The sequence below is a fragment of the Panonychus citri genome, unplaced genomic scaffold, assembly GCF_014898815.1.
Source record: "Panonychus citri isolate SS breed McGregor unplaced genomic scaffold, ASM1489881v1 Contig00120, whole genome shotgun sequence".
NCBI classification, from domain to species: domain Eukaryota; kingdom Metazoa; phylum Arthropoda; class Arachnida; order Trombidiformes; family Tetranychidae; genus Panonychus; species Panonychus citri.
Window position 1 is genome coordinate 102,644 of NW_026515525.1, and position 23,833 is coordinate 126,476.

At 30.5% G+C, this 23,833-nt stretch overlaps 1 protein-coding gene across 1 annotated transcript; it reads right to left on the reverse strand.

The window, feature by feature from the left end:
* Positions 1 to 83: 83 nt before the first annotated feature.
* On the reverse strand, positions 84 to 23,833 carry LOC128390471 (adipokinetic hormone/corazonin-related peptide receptor variant I-like). The gene is made up of 3 exons (XM_053350196.1): positions 22,930 to 23,833; positions 3,131 to 3,344; positions 84 to 1,284 (listed from the first exon to the last, which is right to left on the reverse strand). The coding sequence occupies exons 1-3, from the start codon at positions 23,656 to 23,658 to the stop codon at positions 854 to 856; spliced, it is 1,374 nt and encodes a 457-aa protein (XP_053206171.1). The 5' UTR covers positions 23,659 to 23,833; the 3' UTR covers positions 84 to 853.

Here is a 23,833-nt window from a genome sequence, read left to right on the forward strand (position 1 = left end):
AATTAATGTAAAGAGACAGACATTTATCTTCCAATATTAAAAAGTTTCTAAACTTTTATTATTCATTGAAATTCAAGGTATTTCTGTTGGTAGCATATTATGGTTATTTATTACAAGGGAATTCATGGAGTTTATTTTTTGAAAAGTTGTTCTTTTTTTTTATTTTCCATCAAATCTTATCAGAATATTTCATTTCCAAATTTCTCAACATGATGTTTGTACATATTCACCCTTATTTAACTTGTGAACTTCCACTTCAATATTTGATATAATATTATTATGTATTTCCTTGGGCACTCAGGTGAGGTTAACATATTATTGTGTAATCTTTTTCTTGATTAAATAGTGAAAGATTAAAGTAAAATATGAATGAAATGAAAAAAAAAGTTCATCGTCTTGTAATAATAAACTTGAATGATATTCGGTGTAGCATGATGATAACATGATTATTTCAATTGAAACAGGAATCAGATGTAATAGTAAGGCTTTAGGTTAAGCTGAGATTTAGTTATATAAATATAACGGTGAAAATAAGTGGTAAGGATGAAGGAAAAAGAAAAGGATGAGGATAAAAAGTCTTCGAAGGTGGAAAGTGATGAAAATGCTCTGCTAGTAGATTTTGTTTCTTTTGTCTGTTCAAATTCTGATGATTCTCGGGATTCCATAGATTTAGAATGTTTTTATTTTCTCATTTTTGTTGTTATTCCTCAACAACAAAGTTGAATTGCTGAATATCAGGTTTTTAGTTTGAAAGTCCATGAAGTTTATGATGACGAACATGATGATGAATGAATCTTTATATTCCCTCTCACTCTTTCTCTCTCTTTCTCTCTCTCTTTTCATAAGTGAAGTTTCAAAAATTACGGAAAACGAAACTTTTACCATAAATGTAAGGATTGACGCATGAGTTGGATACGGCAAACATGAAGAGAATCGCCTGAAGGTCTTGATTAATCTGAGAAGCTGAATTACGATCAATTTGATACCAGATCACTGCAATCACATAAGGAGACCAACATATGATGAATGCTAATATTATTATGAAAGCTTCTTTTAGAACTCGAGATTGAATCTTTTGACGTTTCGCGGTTACACTGGATTCTGGAGCAGGGAGAATCTCAAGAGATTCAGTTTCTCGGGTGTAGGTTGTTGTTGTTGTTGCTGTTGAAGGAGATGATCGATGGTAATGATGATTGGTAGTGTGATTTTGATGGAGAGATGATGAGGATAATGATGTTGAAGGCTCAACGGAAGACAAACTGTTCCAGCAATCGTCAAAAGCAGCTTAACATTAATTAGAGGAGAAAAAGTTTCGAAAAAAAAATAATCGTTAATTTACTTGTCATTTATCAGAACTGAGCGAGTAGATTGTTATTAATTATCAATGATCTTTTTTTCCCCCTCTCTTGTAACATATTCCCCAAGAGGAATAATATAATAATATTCAACCAGAACTTCATGATTAATCAATTGGTTTTGTCTTGAGTGTTAATCAGATTTTCTGATCAACCCAATATAAGTTATATAAAGTTAATTGTATGGAATTTATTTCTCATTCAGTTAAGAAAACGATTTTGTCAACTAAATGATGAAAATTGTGTTTAGGAAATTGTCCTAATTCAATTATCCATTATTATTCTCGATTTTAATTCTAAACTCATCATTTAATTTAATGATTTACATATAACATGTTCGGAATTAACTCTCTCCAAGTTAATGAAACTTTCAGGCAACTTCCTGTTCTTGAAATATCGACAATAATCAACTTCCGATTTTTTCCGGTTTATCACAATAAAGTGATGGTGACAAATGTCATTCTATTAATATATCTACATGATAAATGAACTTGCATCATGTTACTTGAATAAACTGAATGAATGAACTTTTAGCTTGTTCATAAATTACTTGTATTCACTGACTGAATTGAGCAGAAAAAAAAAATAATTTGTTTAACTTTGATCATGATTATCATGATATTAACCATTTGAACGTTAATTGTATCACAATTGGTTCAAACTGAATTATACTAAACAAATAAATTTCATTTTAAACTGAGTTAAATTTAGCGAGTTAACTAAATTCAGAGACTCGACAGGAGATGAACATTTTTCAGATCAATGTTATTACATTAATTTAACAATTTAATTGTGATCATTATTTTCAGCTAACTGTCCATCATTTGTCTAGCTTATTTAATTAACATGGATCACAATTAAAGTGAGCAAATTCATTAAGTTACAGCACAATTAAGGGATAATTTATTACGAACAACCAATTTAACCTAAAATTATATAGCAACCAAATCTATGGGAATTTAAATATTTAAATTCTAATTAGTGAAAGACAATATCATCAGGATAATCTCGATGCTCGAACTCACATAATCGACAATACTGACCTAACAATCGTACCCGTTGTAGTGACCATTACATTGTATATTAATAATTCTCTGAGCAAGAGAGAGAGAGAGAGAGTATTCTCTTAATCTCGTTCTGAGAAATTTCAATCGAGTTCGAAAAAGAATTAAAATGTTTCAAATAAGAGTTGATAATAATTAGAGTTGTATAATAATTAATAGCTAGGTCACTATAAGATATCGAATTTGGCACTTTGGCCTCAAATAACTTCCGTCTGGATGATTCGCCTTAAAATTGGACGATATTTTTAAGATACTCTTCGAAAACTTTATGACCAAAAAAGAGTTGGGTTCTTAACTAAAAAGAATTGAAAAACGAAGAAAATTTTTAGCTAATTAGAGATAATATATTGTTGAGATTACATTAGATTCTACAATTTGGTGTGATTAAAGTTAATTAAAGAGGATTTGAGATTTTCCGAGAAAAACTTAGGGATTTCGAGAGCTTTTGGAAAGAAAAAAAAAGTTCGAAGATTAAAAGTGGAAAATGTGTCGTTCTAATCTGATTGCGAACAATAATTAATTGTATCAAAGATCGAATCAAACAATATCCTGAGGCGATTAAATGTTGATTAGAAACTTTGATCAAACGTCAACTATTGTACTCAAAATTCAACCAATAGAACAATAAAACTCTGGTTGACAGTTGAGATTCTGATCGATTGATCTGATTAAATTGTAATCAATGATTGAAATAAACAATTAAAGGCTTACCTTTAACATTACCAAGGCATCTTGAGTTGGCAAATAGTTTGATACAAATGCCAGTGTAACAAATGATGATTATGAGCAAAGGTATAACATAAACAACGCAAAGGCTAAAAATATTATACAATTTCCGATGCCACTCTTGGGTGAAAGCGTCGAAATCAACACACTGGGTGTAATCGCTGATTTCAGGGTGAGCTTGAACACTGAACAGCACCATCTTAAAGAGCAGAAATGAAAATCAATCAGTAAATTAAGAAAATTGAAACTCAATTACAATCAGAATCATGATGAGCCCAGGGAGTGATTATTATCATTATTGAAAAAGGAACAGGAAAAACTTTCAAACTCATTAACTTTTCCAAATCAACAGTTTATATTATTGATCCTCTTTAAGTTAATGATTTTTTATCACTCAATCATTGATTCAACTTTTCTGATTGTTGATTAGACACAGAAATCAATTGAAACTATTCAGGTTTCCATTGAAACTTTTCACCAACAATTGTTATTATTTTCCCCCAATTCCAAGCCTATTTATCAGTCCTTGTTGTATTATTTAATATTATCAAGTGTTTATCGTCAAGTGATTTAAATTATTAATGATAATTATTCAGTCACGTTGTAGATTTTCATGATTAATTTGATTCAGTTTTAAATTCAAGTCATGAAGATGCTGATGATACTCGTTAATGTTTACAGTTTCAACGAGAGGAAAAATTTTCCCATTTGTTGACCTAAAGGAGTTTTTTTTTACATCCAAGTTGATTGTTATTATTTATTATACTAATTAATCATTTTAATTAATTACATGGTGATGAATTCAGAGAGATGTTATTAATATTATAGCTTTAGAGTTGACTTGTAATCAACTAATTGTTAATGGAAAATGATTTCTGAAACGATTGACTTGTAAAATTGTCCATCAATTGGAAATGAAAATCATTAAATCAATGAAATAAAATTAATCATGAGAAATTTTCAATGGTAATTAATTTTTAGTATTATAATGAGTTTGTTTGTTTGTTTTTATTGTTGTTGATTGAATTAAATTTAATTGAGTTAATTCTTGTAAAAATCCAACAGCAATTATTAACTTAATCAGTATAATTATTTTCCAGGTTAAATTTCATAATTAAAAATTTTCAGGGTGAAAAAAAGTTAGTTAATAATGTTCATCATAATCATCATCATGTTCATGCTGATGGTTGATTTTCAAATGGAAGCTGAAAAAAGTTCAGTTAATTCAAAGCAAGTTCAAGTTTCAATCATCCAGGGGATTCATTAATTTAGTACAAATTTTGATTAATTAAAGTAATATGAAAAAAAGAGTTCAGATTCAATTTAAAAATCAAGTCTAAATACTAAAAGGTGAAAGTTTCAGGGGAGAGATGATGAGATTTTGGATAAGCTATTAGATTGGAAATTAGATTTTCTCTGTTTGATTAATTGGAAGAAAGTTTTAATTGTTGGATTAAATTGTATTTCTAACAACAGGCTTCAAGATTTACTTTAAGTTGATCGTTACCGATGATTGATTTACACCGATTGATTAATTGACGTTGATGAACAATGATCTTCATGAGTTATGACGATTAATAAGTTTCTCGATTTAACTTTTCGCCGAATCTCATCTCATCTGAATCTATGGATTCTGATGAACTTTTTTCTTACGTTTTTTTTTGTTTCCATCTTGGTGACATAAAGACAAATCGAAAGTAGAACTTTTTTTTCTCTCTCCTCATCATCATTGTTCATCAGATTCTAATCGAAACTTTGAGAGAAAAAAAAAGTTTCCTAATCTTTTGTTGAGATGAAAAGATTTGCTCGAAATTTGTTCGAGACTTTTTTTTTCTCATTCCTTTTTCTATTGATAATAAAGACAAAAAGAGTAAGATTAAATTCAGGAAATTATTCGCCTTCATTTCACCTTAATTCAGTTCCAAATAGATAACTAGCTTGTTAGAACCTTAAGAATGAAGCTGATTGGAATCCAGGGTATTCTTTTTAATAACCAGTTAACCAGTAATTCTGGATTCATATTGATCATGGATTCCAACTGATCATTACCATGATGAGTGTAGGGAAAAAAAACTAACACCACCACACAAACAAATGGAGTAAAAGTTATCATTCATGAATAAATGATAAGAACTGAGACTCATGTTGATGAGCAAATTGTCAGTATTCACATTTCAAGTTGAATCACTTTTTTTCCTTAATTCGTAATCAATGTTATCCAGAACAGAACATAATTTTTTATTCTCTATCCTTCAATCTTGCTGCTTTAATTCAGTTGATTGTGATCCTGACTCTGATTATGATTACGATTCCTTTGGCTCTCTGCCTTTCAATTTTAATGATAGCGATAATAATCCAAGTAAATGTAATACATTATCGGGATAAGTTCTGCTCAAGTAAGAGAGAGAGAGAGAAAAAAAATCAGATCATGAAGATAACATGATAGAAACTGATAATAGCGAACAATAATATTATCTAATATGCATTAAGAGTCTTGAATGTTTCATTTATTATCCTCATGATCTTCATGATAATGAGCATATTATATGAACTTTTCTCTCGTTAGCTCATTTCCATTCATGATAAATTCAATGATTAAGTAACCAGATAGAAACCAGAAGCCTCATGATTGGATTAATTAGAGCTTTCATGAAAACATATCACTAATTTTCAAGTGAAAACGAGCATGTAACATCCATAGAACCTTAAATTAAATGCTCAAAGAAAAATGTATAAATTCTGTGATGAAAAATCGACAGAATTTTCTCTTTCAGAATTCGGTAAAGAATCCATTACATAGGAGCGGGAAATTCTCGATATCGAATATTTTTTCCCTCTATGTTCATAATTAGCTTTCCATGAACTTAAATTCTTAGATATTATTAAAACTATTCCATTCCTATATACTGGAAGTAATATTTTCATGAGATTCAGGAGGAATCATGATCAGTGATTCTAAGATCTGACAATTTTCAATCAGCAATTACATCAAAGTCCGTTAATTATAATCAGATTAAATCAATGAGGAAGATAATTAGTAAGTTACTTATTGATTGGGTGAAACTTTTCCTCCTAAACATAATTTTAAATTCCCTGAAACATGAATAATGAACTTAATATGAAATAAGATGAGATTCCAACGGGAATTGGAATTGAGAATTTGATTAATCAAAATTACACCGAAAGCACAATTAATTAATTTTCAAACTCATCAAACTTGAACCCATCACCTGAATTTAATCATGTCTCAGTATAATTAACTTACGATAATGATTGTGATTCAGATTCTCAAACCGATAAAAGTTATCATTATTAATATTTACTTTAGAATCTGAAATTATACTTTGAGAAAATGAATTTGAAATTTGTGATAACCATGATAATAGTTTTTCCTCTGTAGTTTTTGATTATTGTTTACATTAGATTAAGATCATGTTCAGATCTCTCTCTCTCTCAATTCTAGTAATATATCGTTGTTTTCACCATGAAAAACATGATAACATATCATGAATTTGAAATGAATTTTTTTTCTCATCTCAAACAGGAAGCTTAATATTATTACAGCATGAAAAAAAAACTATCAGATGTTATATCAACGGAAATGATTGTCAGAATGTTGATCAGAAAATTTAATCTACTCATTATAATCCCAGTTGATTAATCAGCTAAATTCATCAATTGATGAAGACAATTTAATGATAATGATCATCAACGATTCTGATGAGAGAATCGGCAAAGAAAACAATAACAACATGATGATTTATTTACCTCTTGGTCAAAGATATAATCAGGTTACTCTGTTGAATCAACATATAATAAATATAATCATGATAATGAATCTGAATTTGAATGATAGTTCTGGGTGATATTGTATAATCGAGGGACAAAATTCATAGATATATATTATACGAGTTAATAGAAAAGAAAAGGAATAAAAAAAAAGTTCCAACTCAGAACTTTCATAGATTCATGATAATCGAAAGTAATTCCCATGAAATGTTATCCTTGATAAAACTTTGCTCGAATACTTTTTTTTGCACTTTTGTTGACAATCCACTGTTTCTGACATTGATAATTGAATAGATTATTTAATTAGCAAAATGATTAACAATATTGTTAGTCATTGAAATGAGTTAATTGAGTAGCATTATTTGTGGATACTTTCAACAATTAACTTTCAGTAAAACCTTTGGCTTAACAATTATACAAATGAAGTAATAAAAAACTTTTAGATTGTTCAACTTTATTGTAAATTTTTATTATTCACACAAAATGTTAATATTGAAGGAAACAATTAACCTAATTGAATATTGTATCATTTATGATAATATAATTTTCTGTTTCAACAAACCTCATGAAACTCAAGGTTCTGATTTTAATCTTGAAATTATTAAATGATCATGATTGAGATGAGTGTCAATTAAAGGTGACAATCAAACATTTGACATTTACTATTTATATTTAGTAATAGTAATATGAAAACATGATTTTCTGGTCACACTGATTCATTTTGATGAATTGTTATCTCCAAACTTGAGTTGATATCATGATGATGATGATGATGATGATTAAAGTAAAATATGATTCAAGTTAAGCTTTAAGAGTCTTATAAAGATGATTCTGTTTACTTGGACATTGGGTTCTGGTCAGTTCGAGTCTAATGTTCAGGTTAATCTTTTTTTCATTAATATGTTCAAGTTTTATTTTTCAGATGACCATCAGTAATATGAATCTGGTACGATTAAATCAAACAATTAAACTTGGATGACGTTAATTGAAATTGACTTGTAACTTTAATTCCTTGTCAAATTATTAAATGAATTTCATCCTTGATTACTTGAAGGTTTATGACATCACACTGGTCAGTTAATCATGATTATCATTGTATCAGAAAGTTTTTTAGATTGTTAATTAAAGTTAGTTTAAGGCTTGGTGATTATTGAATTGTCAAAATATATACAACAGTCTATCAAATTTATCGTTATCATTTTTAACGTATTAACTTTATTTCATCTCAAGGTCAGTTCAATGGTTTAAATAACATGTAACTTGACCAATACAAATGGCCAGATAAATAATAATAATGATAACAACTGAAAATTGAAAATTGAAACTTAATCCAGTTCCAGTTACTGGACACCCCATCAACATATTGATTTTTTTTGAACGAAAATGAATGTTTTTTGACTCACTTTTGAGTCAAAATTTGAGTCAAAAATTAATCAAAATTTTTGATTGCAATTGAAAATTATTGGACTCAAAAGACTCAAATCTCAGAAAAGATCATTTTCTTGAGTTTTTGATTCATGGACTGAAAATTCGAAGAAATTAGATTTTTAGCGCTGATTTCAATTTCTAGGAATAAATATGGTTGTTTTAATTTTGATTCAAAATTGACTTTGATATAATTTGGTATAATTGGATTGATGGAATTCATGATTCTGAGATTCTGACAAAAGTAAGAGTATAAAGATATTTGGTAACAAGAAATAAATTGAAATTGAAAAAATTTGAACATGAAATAAATAGATATAAGATCATAGGTATAAGATGAATATAAGATCTTTGTAAGCAAGAATAAAAAACCAAAAAGAATCAACAGGTTTCCATAGGTTTAACTTCTTGTGAAAAATCCATGATCTCAGAATCATTTTCTTCTTGATCAATGTTTTCCATTTTCTTAAATTTTTCGTAAAGACAATTGTTGATGGTTGGTACAATTTCTTTGACTTTTGGCTTTTTTTCAACAACATTGAAATAGCTCATGATATTTTCTTTAAATTGATTTTCTTTGATTACGATTTTTCCCTTGATCCTTTTCTTAATCGAGCCAGGAGAAACCTTTTAAAGAGCTGTATTGTTGAGGTTTGGAATCTTTGATCGTTAGTAAATTAGCATAAAAAAAGAAAAAAAAGGAAAAGGAAAATTGAAATTGAAAAATGAATCGAAACTGGATGTAAACAAAAGCTTTTTTTCACATGGATCAATACTTACATTTGGCCATTTTTCTATGATCTTTTGCTTATTATTTCGATGAACACAAATATGATGATAATTCACAATGAAAATGACTTAAATCACAATAATTGAAGAAATTAGAACAAGAAATTGAACGGAATGAAAAAATAAAATGAATGAAATGGACAGAAAATAGAATAGAATAAAAGTGAATGGATGAAAAAAAGCTAATTTCACTTCACTTTTCTAGAGAAAATTTTGATTTGAAGAATTTGCGAAAAATATCGAATTTAGAATCTTTTTTCTTTGTTGTTTAGGTGAAGAAACGTTCAATATACGAATTAGAAACTAATTCATATAAAAAAGAAGAATAATCACAGAAAATAGAAAAAAGAAACCAACAAGAAAAATTGATGTCACTTTTGGAAAATTAAAGCCAAATTAAACTAGTAATTGATGAGAAACGGCTCAACCAGAAAATCTTTGTGGTATTTGTAGGAAGCTTGTACTTTTATGATGAAACACTTTTGATACTTGGGATAAATTGATCAATGTTCTTATATCTGAGAATTTTTTAATCTCGAAAATATGAGAAAGTGGAAACAAAAAATTTCCAGTAGATCCTTTGAAATTCACTTTAAAATCCAACACATCAATTTGTTGACACAAAGCTTGTATATTCGATCCTAGTTGGAAAATGGAAACAATATTCATATACTTTGAATCACTAGTTTTAATGATTGAATCTCGTCTTAATTTGTCACTTGAATATTTCTCGGTTGAGAATCGCTTGCCATCAAATGATACCGTCTTTAGAAATTTCACTTTCAGAGCCAAATGATCATCACTCATTGAACCGATCTCCAAAATGAAATCTAAATATTCCATTGAATCTGTTGGTTCATCTTCTCGAATGGTAATGATTTTTGGATCCACAATTTCATGAAAGTTACTCTCTAAACCAAAATTCTTGATTTCTCTTTCACTGAGAGGCCAATCAGACACCTTATTAAGAAATTCAAAGTACTTGAAATCATTCATAAAGATTCTTACTAAAGATGGTGCAATATTTGAAGATCTTCGAACCTTGTCTTTTAGTATCCCATATAATTTTCTAATGGATAAGATGAGATGTTTTAGAGGTCCAAGATCTTTAACAGATTCCGGTAAATGACTTAATATGTGTTATAAGTCATAAATGTTGGTCCATAGATCTCATTTACTCCATACTGAATTCACGAATCAAATTTTCAGTTCAGATATTAGTTCCTGAGTAACTGGGCCACAGTGAGAAAGTTGAAAGATTCAGAATGAAGCACAGTAAATGATTGATTACTTGCTTTAACAACCCTTTCACGATTCCTGGAAAATAATATACAATGAATGAATCGTATTCCGAACTTTTCCAATATTTTATGAGATCGAAAGTCCTTGGTGGTCTTGTGATATCAGAATGAACACAGATCTTGGAAATCCTGTTAGAAATTTCTTTTCTGAAAAATGTTCTATCGACTCTTTGCTCAAAGATATTTGTCACCGTTTCTCCTAACCAGCCACGTAAGATCAGACTTCTTAAGACACCAAGAATCATGCAGTATATGCTCAACTGCAGTACTTCTGACAATATCGAAACTTGATAACTGTAATAAAGGTGATCCACCAATAATTCCATGGTATCGAGAAGACGGATCCTGAGAAATTTGATCGAGAACATTGTTTTCACATCTTTCGAATGAATCGAAGTCATTCTTAGATCTTCTTAACTCGTCTAAGTTGATTTCCTCGAGATTCGGGTAGATTCTTGCACCTCTTGATGATGAACTCGCTTTTACAAGCACCAATCACACCCATACGTGTGATTATATTGACGAGATCCACGTAAATAAGCTCTCATAGGAGCGTCTGCAACTAGAGCGATGAGATGAAACGTGGCCTTGAATGTAGTCCCAATTTGATTCCGCCATGATATTGGATCTTTTTCTAGAGCTTTCAACTCTTCACAAATCGGTCCTAAATAACACGTGACATCTGGCTTTGATCGACCAACAAAGAGACCAACAAGTAAAAAGTGCTTCCGTCGAAATTCAGGTTTTAACTCGTTCAATGAAATAAAGACCGGAAAAATTTTTATACTGGAACTATTACCAACTTGCACTTCATCTGAATGTATTGAAAGTGTTAATCTGAACTCATTTGGAGTCTTTGATTTAATCTCTCTAGCAATTTGTGAACAACTAATATCATCAATTGATTCATGATCATAGAACCTTACAAATTGTGAATCGGGAATTGTAGGTAGAAAATTTTCTAGCTGATCTTTAAGTTTGATTCGAAGAAAATAATTCTCGGGCTTTAATTCTGCTTGTATTTCGACGTTATCACACTCATATGAACCATATTTTGAGGGCTCACCCGTGAATGGACCATGACTGTGGTTACTTGAACAAAGAACATAAACTTCCACTGGATTTTTTTGGGCTCTTTTATCCCATAAGTATCTTGGACTTTGTAGAATAACAGGGTCATTTGAAAAACGAATATTGAGATCATTGAAAATGTTTATCACTAATTCAGTAGCAGTCAAAGTTAATTTACAGCGACTGAATAGTGCTGATATCACCAATTCACAATAATCTTTTTTCTTGAGCCGTGGGTCAGCACTTTGATTTTGAGAATCTAGAATCTCAGTATCACTTGAAGAGCGATCACTATCATAAATTGATCTAATATCCTGATCATGTTGAGATTGATTGTCAGAATCGGTCTCAATTGATACGCGAGAATCTTCAAAATCTGGCAAAGAAGCGAGATAATCACTTTGCTGACAGAGGTGAAAGAAACGTTTCTTTCTATTTACACTTCTTTTAGATAAATTTAATGAATTCATTTTGTGGAAATTAGATATAAGATAAAAACAATTAAAGAACAAATTTTAAGGATCAACTCAAATCAAACATTTACACAAATAATTAAATTTGAATTAACTTCTTAATTAAATACAAATAGAAAATTAAAGCAACACGTTGTTTTCCAGACAAACACATGTTCTATTCTAAATTTAGAATAGAACAATTTAAATTCTTTTATCTTTGTTACTATGGAAACAGAGCTTGATTAGCTTATCACAAGAAAGCGGAACAAATTAAATCTTTTGATCTAATCAATTTAGGAAGTGGTTTTTTAATCATTTTAAAAACGTTTTTTAATTGTTACAATTTAACCACATTTTTATAAGTGTTTTAGTACCAACAACATCTTAAAGTGCTAGTGAAAAATCGTTCTTTTTTCTGTTAAATTTTATGGACATTGCTAATCAGAGAAAGTGCTACAATCTCAGAATTTCAGCTCGTCAATCGAAAAAAAATCCGAGATTTATTTTTAATCAAACCACTTTGGTGGGATCTTTGTGTAATCTGATGAAGAATGAAAAGGTTGTGGTCGCTTTGGTGCGAATCCAGAATAAAAGTGACGCAGAACAAACTATTCCTCTGGGATTCAAGGTTCATCGAAACAAGATTCCGATTGATATTAAACCAGATAGAATTCATACTAACAATATTGTCCAGGTACAAGTTTTTGGTAGTAAACCAATAACATCAATGATCGTCTGTATCGGTGGTAAGTAAATTATTCGAATCTTTGATATCTAGTTATTGAATCATTTATTTTTCTTCAACAGATGATTCTAAAGATCTTTTAGCTCTTTATAAAGCCTTTTGCTTCCGTGTCAAGGAAAAAAAGCTACCTAATCTGGCTAATAAAATAGTTCATTGGTTCTCGATTCCAAATATCACAGTGACTCGTGTTTCAAAATCTAATTTCAAACCAATTTCATCGAAAGAATTTCAAAGCTTTATCGATCACGTTGAAACAATGAGCAAACTTGAGTCTAAAGTTACACCACAAACGTCCGAAGTGTTGACAATTTCCGATGATAGTTCATCAGCTTGTAATATTCCAAGTACTTCGATCACCAAAGAAAATCCAGGATCTTCAAAGGTGTTCAGCTCTAAGGATCAACAGATTCATTCAAGCCAAGATCAAGATTCTATCAAAGAATTGATAGATAGAGCGAAAGAAAATATTAGAAAATATTCTGAAACAGCTAAGACTGTTCCAATCAATAATCCACTAAAAAATCTTTTCAATGAATTGGCTCAAATACAGAATCAATTAATTGAGATCATAGAAAATATTGAAAGATCTTTTTCGAAAGCTGTTGAAAATGTTGGAGATTCAATCTCTTGTGATCTTAGAATCATCAGTGAAGATGACAAGACTGAAGTTAAAGAAAATGTTACCTTTATTGAAGGTATTCTACCTGTGAAAACATCAAAGTACAAGAAAGCCATAGCTTCTTTACCAAGTGAGTTCCATGAACGTGAACCTTCACAAGTGATCACAGCTCTGGCAAAGATATGCTTTCCAGATCATTGGATCACGGGAGTGACTATTAAAGGATCCGGTGGAAGAACATCTTTATTGGAAATCTGGAGTAGACAAGATCCTTTGAGTGTAAACTCAAATGAATCACAAAAATCTGTGGATAAACAACTTGGCCATTCACGATATCAAGCTTTCATTGATCACACATTGAGAAAATGTGGGAAAAAATCGTACGATATTGGAACTGAAAAGCATCTAAGTACAGTCTTATCAAAAGCGATTCATTACAAAAGAACCAAGATTTATGCATCAAGAGGCTGGGATAATATTGAGAATGACTCATCCGACGATGAGTTTGATCATTATGAAAGTGAAAAAGATTCTGATGATGATCCTATCATTCTTCCACCAAAGAATCGAAGATCTAGAGTCACGAAAAGTCCAGTTTCTCAAACATCCAGAGTAACAAGAAGATCAGGGATCATTATGCCTGTTGTTACTATGACTGTAGGATCACCATTGCCAAAAGAGGATCAAATCGTGCAGGGAATCGACTCTTATGATCAAAATGCAATAGATCAACATCAAGAAAAGTCATCAGAGATCCAGGATCAACATTCAGGTGATGGTAAAGGTTCTGACAATGAAAAAGATGCTGGAAATGAAAAGTCTGAATGTCTTTCTTCTTCGCAAAGATCTAAAAACGCAGTTGAAAATGATAACCAAGAAATTGTGGAGCCTGAGAAAGCGGAAATACCTAACATGGACTCACAACCATCTTCACCTAAAAATGATCAAAAATCAATTGATGATGATAACTTTGAATTTGACGATGATGACGATATTCTTAGTGATATTCAGGGTGAAGATAAAAATGGTGAAGAGATCAACTACTTGGAATCATCTCCTCCAAATCAATTGTTTAGTTCTAGTGTTGATCAAGATTCCGACAAGAATATGAATCAATCTTCTCATGAAATCAAAGAAGGCTACGGAAATCAACAAATGCCAGAACCTTTTAGAACAAGTACTCCGATCCAAACACCAACAATCATCAAGGATAAAGATGTGAATAAATCAGCTAACGAGAATCTTAGATCATTCGATGAATCATCTGAGTCTGGAATTGAAACTAATTCTAGTATTCACACTAGTGTTGCTTCGGAATCTCAAGCTGGTCTTCTACCAATGACTCAATCCATTCCTACTTCTTCAAGCAAGCGAAAAGTATCAAATACCACTCAACCGGAATTGAAAAAGCTCAAGTCTTGTCCTCAATCTGAAATACAAAGTGCTGGTGATGAAGAATCAAATTGTTCAACAAATCATCTTCTTCGACTGGTAGCGCTAAAAAATCATTGATCCTCGAACATTGGCTTTCTTGACCGATCCAGCGAACGCGGAAATTCTTGCGCAAATTGTTGCTGCTCAGAAAATCAACAAATCTGATCAACAATTCGGTATTTCTATTTTACATACCTCAATTTAATCAAATTTCTATTTTCAATTTTTCAATTTTTCAAACATCTTTTTCAATTTTCTAATTTTTGATAGGTAGAAAATACCTAAATGATCCTCTATTGGTTGTTCAATTTCTCAAATTTTCTGATTTAATTAGACTAATTTGTATCCAATGTTCAACATAGAGGATCTTTTTTTCTTTCAATTTTCATTGGTCCAAAATTAGATCCAAAAGTTTTTCCCTCGAACTATTTTCTTTTTCTTCAAAATATGTACCTCAATCTAACCGCAATCAAACCCAATCAGATTAAAATCTCATTTCGCAATCAAGTTTTGATATAAATACAATGATACTTGTTATTTGAGTCAATCTTTCTACAATTTGTGATCAAAGTGTTTCTATTTCGATGATAATAACCAGTGAAATTCAATCTCAAAGAAAAAGTCTTTCAACTATGAAAAAGTCAAAAATAGCCGTTGGTTTACCTAAAAACAAACAACAAGTGAAAGTGTTTGGGAATTTCAAGCGCCATCAAAGATCAACAGATCAACAAAAAGTCTTGGATCCACCACTAACTTTGGGATCAACGATAAACTCAACTCTTACGACTCAAATTTCTCAGATCCTGGAAGAAAAAGGTCTAAGTGTTAAAAGATCTGTTAATCTGACAAAACAACTTGAGCTCGATCTTATTTACGCCATTGTTCTTCCTTTCATTATTTGTGACGAAATTAAACAGAAGCAGCCGATCTTGATGAAAGTCGATACTAAAAATTTCACTGAATCTAAAATTGATCTTCCATTTTCAAGTTTTCTCGATTCTAAAGTCAACTGTTTCAAATTTGATGTAAACAATTTACTTTTTCGTGGATCATTCATTGCTCTAGGAGGTTAGTACTAACATAATTTGTTGTTCTTTTCAAAAATAACATTGAATTTTTGATATTCAGAAACTCCGTTGGCTCTTAAAATCTGTTTACAAAGAATATAAATGAAAACAGTTCATGGAAAGGGTTACCAAAGATGAAAAAAATACGGAATCAAGTTATTCAATTCTCTCATGTTCCACTGGATGATGTTTCAGATGTTCCCCCTTTTCGAGTTTTGTCAGCGTCTGAGTATGAAAAAATGTTCATATGTGATCTTTCAATCATCGAATCCGCTCAAAGCTCACTGGAACCGAACGAAAGAAGCTAATGATGAGAACTCTATCATCAACTCGAAGTCCGTAATTAAAGATCAAAGATCTCAAAATCTCCGATAAAAGTGAATGACAAAGAAACATCGTCCGTGAATCAACAATTGTCAAGAAGAGATCTGAAAGTAATCTTGATCAATCATTTATTGAAACTACGATGGAAAAGATAAACAACCAAGTTCAAGAACTGAGTGAAAGATCATCTGTCCTTTCAAACCTTGACACCACAGGATCTATTCTGATTTCAACATTAATGTTCTCGATAATTTCGAAAGATAATCGATCTTAAGAAAGAGAATGAAAAGGAACTTTCATATTCTGTTCCTGAAATTGATTCTACATACAAATTAAGTGTTAAGGTGAACCTTTGCAGCTTTTGGCTTGAAACACGAAAATTAATCTCCGAGTATCTTCTTCTTTCTATTAAATTAGAATCAGATCTTCATCGAAGGTTTGATTCAGTTAGATTGGACCTTTACGAGGCTGCAATTAAACAAGAAGTCATCCAATCCAGAATCATTTGCTTATGCGTTGGTGAAATTCAGTTTTCCTCGATCTTATATTGATGATGTGGTTCTTGGAAAAAATTTACGATAAGAAAGATTTTGATGAATTTGAAAGAGCTCATAAATTGTCATGTATTGCTAAATATCCTTTGTCTTTCATATGGAGCTTTCCAGATCCGTATGGATCTAGAATGCAAGGATCATTCGATGTAAAAATCGGTCATGAAAGATTGAGAGCTTTTTTCAGTAAGTTATCTTACTTATAATTAATTGTAATATGGATCATTTTTTCAACAATACTAATTGATTTAAATGTTTCTTCACAGATCATACATTTCGAAAATCGAATATCTTTTCATATTCCAAGGATGCTGAGAAAAAAGTTCGAAGAAGGGTTATGAAAGAGTTATGTTCATTGAATCGTTTATCTCAGAAAAGAAAAGATCAGAAGAAGAAGATACACAAGACGATCCTTGGGAAAATGCAGATTCGCATAGCTTAAATGAAACTGAAGAACCGACTGATTCAAGTATATTCGATATTGAATGTTTTGATGATCTTGTGTAACAAGAATCCATGAAAGACTTATGATTCTGAAATAAATGATCAATCTACTAATAAAATAATTGATTCTTGAATTACTAAAATATTTGATTGTATAAATTGATGAAATAATTTCTGATTACTAGAATAAAATCTAGAATAAAACTAAAATTAAAATCTATTATCCAATTTCCTCATTAATTCTTAGATAACAATAAAAAAATGAAATATGATTTTGAGAGTCCAGAATTTAGACCAATCTCTTAGTAAGATCAAGAATCATTTGTTTCTTTGCTTACAGTTGAATGAAAATTAGTCAAAATTGATCGATTTTGACAAACCTTTGAATCAATTGTGACTCTTTTTTGAGCAATTTGCATGTCTAAAACTTTTCATTTTTGACTCAATCGCAGTCAAAATTGACTCAATTTAAATCAAAAATTTTGACTCAAAATTGAGTCAAAATGGCCAAAAGAACCTACTTTTTGACTCTTTTTTGACTCTCTTCTGTTGATTGGGCAATGATTAAGGAAATACAATCTACTTTTACAAGGACAATTTATGAATAGTTATTATTATTTTGTTACCTGTTGTTGGTGTTATAATATTATTATCCTAATTTAATACCTTTAGATAATCAAAGTAAAGTTGATTATAAATTTAATCATTAATCAATAATATTTTGGTTAATAGTATTGAATTAAGAAAAATCTGATTCTAATTTGTAGTTTAACTGATTAAATTACTTTTTACTTATAATTAGATAAAAGATCAACACTAAATCATTCATTCAATTGAAATCGGAATTGATTAAATAGGTTAATCAGATTTCCAGTAATCATTTAAAACTAACAATTAAGGTAAATAGTATAATGTAAACAATCAATTGGTCAGTTGATGAGATTACCTTTTATGTAATAAATTGATTGTCTTATGATTAAATTGATTGAATGGTATTTTCTTATTACGTTGATTAACATAATGAGCCAGAAAATCATTGATTGTTTCAATAAATTAAATGATATTGACCATTCAAAAAATGACCAATACAAGTTGAAATTTAGTTTATTGTTCTGACCAGTCTAGTTGGTCAAATGTTCACCTTGAGTTAGATGATAGTCAACACCTAATTGAGACAAGTGAATTGTTGATATTCAAAATGTTATCATTACTTTTTATTTCTCATTCTGATTGAAGGTTAATATGAACATTGAGCTTGGAGACGAAGAAAAAAAAATTCTGACAAATAGTCAATTCTGGTGAGGAAAATGTTCCAGTTAAAATTAGGTTCAGATGAGAATCTATTGTTTTATCAAAGGGATACTTAAGATATTTTTGTAGACCATTATTTTCATTGAACTTTTTTTTTCTCGTCGCTACTTTAAGGAGTTCGAGTGTTTGAAAGGTTCTGACTCTGAGAAAATGACTTTTTATTTTAAAGGAAAAGGCAAACGAATAGACTGATAATCGAAAAGTATTTTTGTTACTCTGATACTCTTTTCTTATCCAATACATGGATGAAAAAATTACTCCTTGTGTCCTGTAAAAGATTCAGATGATAATCATGATGATTGTTTTAGATTTTGATTTAGAAAAAAAGTTACATGGAAACGTTTCATCAACCGAACAAATTTCCGACAAAATGATTGAATTTACTCAATTTCTATTTCAATTCTCGAGCAATTTAATCGGCATCCCCTTCATTTCACTCACAACTTGAAACTGTAATTTCCACCTCCCCATCAATCCAAGCCAATTTCATTCATTCCATGATATTACCTCTCACCATGATTATTGTTATTCCTTTATTATTTTATTAGATAAATATTTGGTAATATTAAAACGATAAAATAAAGAAATAATGAAATAAAAAGCTGAGGCGGTGATAAAGTTCTTAGCACTTTATTATTTCTCTAGTTTGTTTCCCTAAATTTCCAGAGAAATGAAGAAAACTGCTCCAAGGAAAACTTAAGAATCTATAAGTTTCAAGTTATTTGAATTCTTTGTTCAGTTTTATCTCTCTCTTTCTACTGTCAACAGTTCAGTTTATCCTGAGAGCCAATTATATAATCAATCGTTATATACACATGCGATATCTGATATTCCCCAGGTTTCCGATATATTTTGTGTATATATTTTTATTCTCATGGAAAAATAAACCGATAAATAAATAAAATGTAAATTCTTTTCATTGGTGACAATGAAAATCTAATCTGAGTGAAACAATCATCGCCTCGGGATATGTTTGAGGTTTCAGCTGTTGTTTTATATATTGAAAGTTGAGTAAAAAAGTGATGGAAACAGAGGTTACAGGGGGACAATGTTTTCCTGTGGATGTTTCCAGTGATAAGACTGTTCATCTTGTTCTGAATTTGCTCAGGGGAAAAAGTTCATAGGATCAAACTTATTATGTTACAATTCTTGTTTTTAAAAAACAAGAACAATGTTTTATGTTTCAAACTTTTTCTCGAAACTTTTTTTTCGATCTCTCTCTCTCTCTCTCTCTCTCTCTCTCTCTCTGTACAATTTCGATATTTAAACCTTTTCGAACTCTTTTCACCCACTGTCCAACTTAATTTCCCCCACAGATATAAAAATCTATTCTCCCTCTGAATAAAACGATAACATTTTCCAGGGAAATATCTCTCTCCTCTCATATACTAAATCCTCAGAATTCCAGGTTCTAAGTGATTCTTAGCATTCCAACAAACAAAGTTCTGATATTCATTCAAATCAATATGTCAACTACAACTAAGAATTCAATTGTTTAATCATCATCATTGGTGACAATTATTATATACAGCCACGGACATTAAGTTTCGTACACTTTCAATTAAAGTTGCGCATAGAGTTGGTTATCTAATCAAAATTGATAAAATTTCATAATCTATTGTTGATTATTAGGTTTATTTACATTTTGATTTGTTTTGTTTTGGTTAATTTAGTTTAAATTAAATCTTGAAGTGATGCCCAGGGCTCTAGAAAATGATCTGCGTTTAAAAATCATCGATTTAACATCACAAGGTTTCAGTGTCAGAGATAGCTAGTGAACTGGACTTACCAGCATCAACGGTTCAAGGATGGAGGATGAGATACAATCAACGTGGACATTTGAACACATTTTACTCTAACTGTAAGAGGCCTTTCATATTGAATGGCCATCTAAAAGAGTCGATTCTTTTGAAACGATCGAAGATCCGTTTAAACTCTACTAAAATTAACAACGAATTAGATTCAATTGTAACGCCCCGAACGGTCATAGGTTTTGAGATCAGAAGGCTATAAGACTCACCATGCGGCTACAAAGTAAGCTTAAGACTCAACATCGTCAACGAAGAGTTGAGTTCGCAATGGTTCACGAATCGTTCGATTGGACGAAGTGTATCTTCGTTGACGAATGTTGTTTCAGTAGTGAGAAAGATGGAATAAAACTAGTCAAAGGCCTAGAAACTGTCGTTATAACGGAAGTTATGTTAATCAATCTGATCATTGTGCCGTAAAATTGTTTCAATTTGGGAGCAGCAGCTTATTCAGGATTAGGTCCATTCGTTTTCTTGATTCGATTAACGGACAAACTTATGTAGAAATTTTGGACACGGTTGGTGTTGAATTAATAAGGAAAGATTTGGGACTAACGAATGCTTTTGGGTTGAAGACAATTGTCCCGCTCATCGATCTTCGTTAGTTCGTGAATGGTTTGAATAAAAAATGCGTTACATCAGATCAATGTAACGCTTTTGAGCCTACCCGCTACCTCCTGATCTCAACCCTATTGAAAACGTTTGGGTGATCTTAAATATGAATTTTTATATTCTAATTGTTCAATTGATTCTATTGATGAAATGAAATTGAATATTAAGCTAAATTGGGACTCAAAAAATAATTGTGACTATTTCAAGTCCTTTGTTGATTCACTACCCAAAGACTGCAAGATGTAATAGAGCAAGATGGTTTTCCAACAAGATTTTGATTAAATGAAATTGATAAATAAAATTGATTAGATAACCAACTCTATGCGCAACTTTAATTGAAAGTGTACGAAACTTAATGTCCGTGGCTGTATAATTTGAATGTCAACAACCATTATAACAGAATTACGATAATAGTCATCATCATGATTCTGTTTATCTTATTAGTTAGATGAGTTGAATGAACATCGATTTGTGTATGGAAAGAATATTATTTTTTGGAACTTTTTTTCTCTTCTCTTTTCCTTATAACATCTAATCGTCAACTTTTCATGGGAATCTGCAGTTATCTCTTCTGAGAAGATTTTTACTGTCAAGTTTCAGGGTCAATTATCAACAATTTTTGTTTTCTATTCGAATAATTTGATTCATGATATTCTGAATGCTGAAGATTCCATGAGAAGCTCATTGTTGACAATGTTTATTGTTTTTCATAGAAAACTTTTTTCTCTCAATTTTCATATTTACATTCTGTCATCATGTTATCAATTTCATGGTTATAAATATTAACCATGAATACATGATGATCTTCAGCATCAGAAGGAGGTTGAAATTTTGGATACTTGAGTGTGAATAAAGTTTCAAAGTCCAATAAGATTTGAATATTCGGATGTTCAGAGAGAGAAAGGAAAAAGTATTAACTTTGTCAGAATTGATGCCGATTCTCTAAGAAAAATGTCACCAAGATTTCGTCAAACAATCAAATGGCCTCATTCTTATTCATAAAAATACATTTTTTTCGAACAAAAAAAGTGAAACAATAGATGAAAAAATAAAATTCGATCGAAAAGTTCAACTGGAATACTAAATGAAAGAAAAGAAATGATTCTAACCATGATAATGGGAGAGAAATGATAGATACACGTACATTCGTGAAAAGATCATGATGATCATGATAAAGATAACTGAATCTCTTACTAAATGTAAAGATAAGAGCAGAACTTTTTGTTCATCTCAACAGAGAATTAGAAGAAAAAAAAACTTGGATTTCATGTTCAACTGTTCATAGTGAGAGAAAAAATGTACCAAGTAATTTTCGAGCTTTTTTTTCAAAAGTAAACCTTAAGACGAAGATATAATAACTCATGATAACTCGATAAAATCATGAGAAAATGAATTACATGGTGAAGAAGAAAAAACTGACGATGATTTTATTGATCATTCATTTTGAAATCCTGTTATCAATCATTTCAGTAGCAATTGTTGGAGCTGAATTGATAATAGTCTGAATTCATCATGATAATATTTCCGAATGCTAATATAATTTGGTCTATTGTTCCATCAATACAATTACACAAAGAAAAAACTATCAAACCATATTCCATATATTCTGATGATAATAATAAAAATAAAATTGATGAGAATGATTATCGTTAAAAGTGAATAATAATCACATCAAGTTCATCAAATTGTTTTTAAGTTTCATCTTTTTATCTTTCATTTTTTCTTGTTGTTTGAAAAACAAAATTCAAATGTTAGAGGAGAAAATGAAAGTTCACTCAGGAAAAGACGATCATGATAATGATTATCATGAATAATTGATCCAAAAAAAACTGTAATGAATTGGATAGAAAGTAAAAGAAACTTTCTCAAGTCTTTTAATTTCCCTGGTTCGAGTTGATGAGTAAATATCAGAATAAAATATCACAGGAAAGACGAGAAAAAGTCGACACAAAGTAATAAGTAAATTTTCACCTTCCATGGTCAATCTTTGATTCTGATGAAATTTTTTCAAGTGAATTCTTTTTTTCTTATTAACTAACCTGAGGTAAACTTGCAGTTATACTTATAATCCAAGCACAGGTAACACATTTATGCACCAATTGGGCACATGAAGTGTACTTGAACGGATAGATTACGGCAATGAAACGATCGATTGAGATACAAACAAGAATCGACGAAGATGAATAGATCCCAAGGGCACGATAAAATTGGAACACTTTACAAGCGAAAACACCATAGATCCAAGTTATACTGAATCTCCACATGATTTCTGAAGGTATCATGAGACAAGTGACAATTGAATCAGCGATTACAAGATTGGATAAAAGAAATTCGTTTCGAGTTCGTTTGTAGGCACTATTTTTGAAGATATTGTAAAAAACGATCAAATTGGCCGGAGCTCCAAGGAAAAATAGACACAAATACGATGTCACTTCCAGAACGTTAAGTTGATTGAGCTCAGTGAGAGTGGTTGAAGTTCCGTTTTCATTTTCATGACTTATTCCTATGTTGAGATGATTAATGGGCTGATGGTTATTGGAGTTCAATGTTGTGGTCATCATTGAAAACGCTGATGATGATCCACTTGTCCAGTCCACTGAATTGTAAACATTATTGTTGATCATGTTACTTGAATCGATGTTGTTATTAACCCGATTGTCATCATGATTACCATGAAAATATAATGAGCTGTTAATTATTGTATTAACAGTAGGAGATATGATACTCAGCATCATTAGATTTCCATTATGGAGATAATTTTTATCCATTAATTGAATACACTGAACGTGGTTTAGAACTTTTTTGTTGTTGTTATTTTCTCTTTCGAAAACTTTTCAACTCTTTCGACTTATTTTCTATTTCCTTAAACTTTATCGTTGTGCTCAGTTGAATGGTTCGAGCACATCTAATGTTGTTGGTGGTTAGATGAAAACTATTAGGATC